Genomic DNA, 1,782 nt, shown 5'->3' on the forward strand with positions numbered 1-1,782 from the left:
TCAGCAAGTAGAAACAGGAATCACTCAAAATCAACACAAGATTACAAAAATATAACAAGAACACATACATGTCCTTTTCATTGTATAATTTATCAAGGAATTGAAGGATGTGAGGCACGTAAGGCACCAGGAGTTGGGCCTTTGGACAGTTTTTAAAACCTTGCAATATACCAGAGTATGCTTCCAGGATCCCATTTCTAAGTTGATTGGCGTAATCCAGCATTTCATCGTCAGTTGCAACAGCATGCGATGACAGTTCTGCTGCACTCTGTAGCATAGGCGTGGCATAGATCAAGTATTTCTCAAAGTTCTCCCCAATTGCTAATGCAATATCACCCAGACACGAAAATATTGGGGGTTTAACAGATCTGTGCAACTGACTACTAGACAGATTCTTCAGTAATTGTGTCATGATTCCATCACAGTATGGTAGCATCTTCTCCTCCAATGCCCTGCATAGATCTCCAACCACTCCAACAGTGATAGCACACACTTGATACTCCTGAAAGTTTTGAAGACCCATTTCCAAATACGGATAAAAGCCTTGCATGTACTTTATGAAATTTTCCCCGACAGCATATGCAACGGCACCAATTGCAAGCATAGCCTCTTCATGTACTGTAGCATTTCGGCAAGCAAACACCCGGAGAAAAAGTTCCATTATCTGGTCAGTATACTGCATAAAAGCATACTTTGTTTTCTCAGATGCTCCCAACTTCTGGATTATAACCTGCAAGCATCCACAGAGAAGGCCCTGCAGTTCATTCTGCTTCTCTCGCTCATCTGAAGACAGCTTCAGGGTCTCAAGAGTTTGGTGGAGCTCCAACATTATAACTGGGAGCAATTGAGTCACAACTGGGGTGGTCTCATCAGTTGACGTTCTCACAACTTCATTAAGGGTTTCGTAAGCTGCCGTCCTCAGACGGGATTCCCCAGCATCATCCCTGCGTGTGACATTAAGGAGGGACTGAATTACATCTTGGAAGAAAGGGGACAGTGGTGATCCTGGACTATCTTCATATCCTTGGGCTAGAAAGTAAAGTGCACCACAGGCTTTTTCAGCAACATTAGGAACATCCTTCATGCTCTGAAGGAGGACAGTAAGTATCTGCTGGCAATTCTCATTAGTTATGACAGAAGTCTCTAAAGTGGATCCATGTAGAAATTCAAAAATTCTTCCTAGTGTCCAAGCAGTAGTGTCTTTCACATGGTTATTTGGATCTTTCATCAAGGCAGTGAGCATAAAGTTTAGAGCAACATTGACAACCGGAATGAGCTTGTCCGGTGATGGACCCTCCAGAATTGAACCAAAGGCATAAGTTGCAGCTTCTCTCTGCCTCCACTCTGGTTTTATTATGTTTTCCTGAATGAAAGGCATCACAAGAGGCACTATGTCATCCCCAACTGTGCGTGCAACCAAACCCAAACAAGTTCCTCCAGCCATTGCGAGGTTCCAAGCCCCTTCATCCTGGTCTTGATCCTCTTCTTGTTTAAGAAGTGCAGGAAGAAGACAGGAATACAGCGGAAGGCAGCGAGGTCGACATCAAGGTTTCTGGTAAATTATTTTATTTCCGCAGTTTTTAATTTACTAGAACAAGTTAGTAAACCGTAGATAATAATTAGGAATCGGCGATCCTGAAGGATCAATTGATTTTGTCTTCCTCATAGACTTTGTCAATTGATCCAAAGGCGGGATCAAAGTTTTTTTTGTTCTGTGGGGTTCTATGCTCTTCGGAGCGGATAGAATCCGGATCGCAGAACGGAGATCCAGATCGCCAACAC

The 1,782-nt window shown here is 43.2% G+C and overlaps 1 protein-coding gene across 1 annotated transcript; it reads right to left on the reverse strand.

The window, feature by feature from the left end:
* Nucleotides 1-4: 4 nt before the first annotated feature.
* LOC141815950 (importin subunit beta-1-like) lies at nucleotides 5-1,494 on the reverse strand (the record flags this gene model as incomplete). Its single annotated transcript, XM_074703811.1, has 1 exon — nucleotides 5-1,494. A coding segment is annotated over exon 1 (1,440 nt), but the record flags the coding sequence as incomplete, so codon positions are not given.
* Between the last annotated feature and the right edge of the window lie 288 nt (nucleotides 1,495-1,782).

The sequence above is a fragment of the Curcuma longa genome, unplaced genomic scaffold (genome assembly GCF_044706935.1).
Source record: "Curcuma longa cultivar G26 ecotype Majalengka, Jawa Barat unplaced genomic scaffold, ITB_CL_G26_1.1 contig_12869, whole genome shotgun sequence".
NCBI lineage: Eukaryota > Viridiplantae > Streptophyta > Magnoliopsida > Zingiberales > Zingiberaceae > Curcuma > Curcuma longa.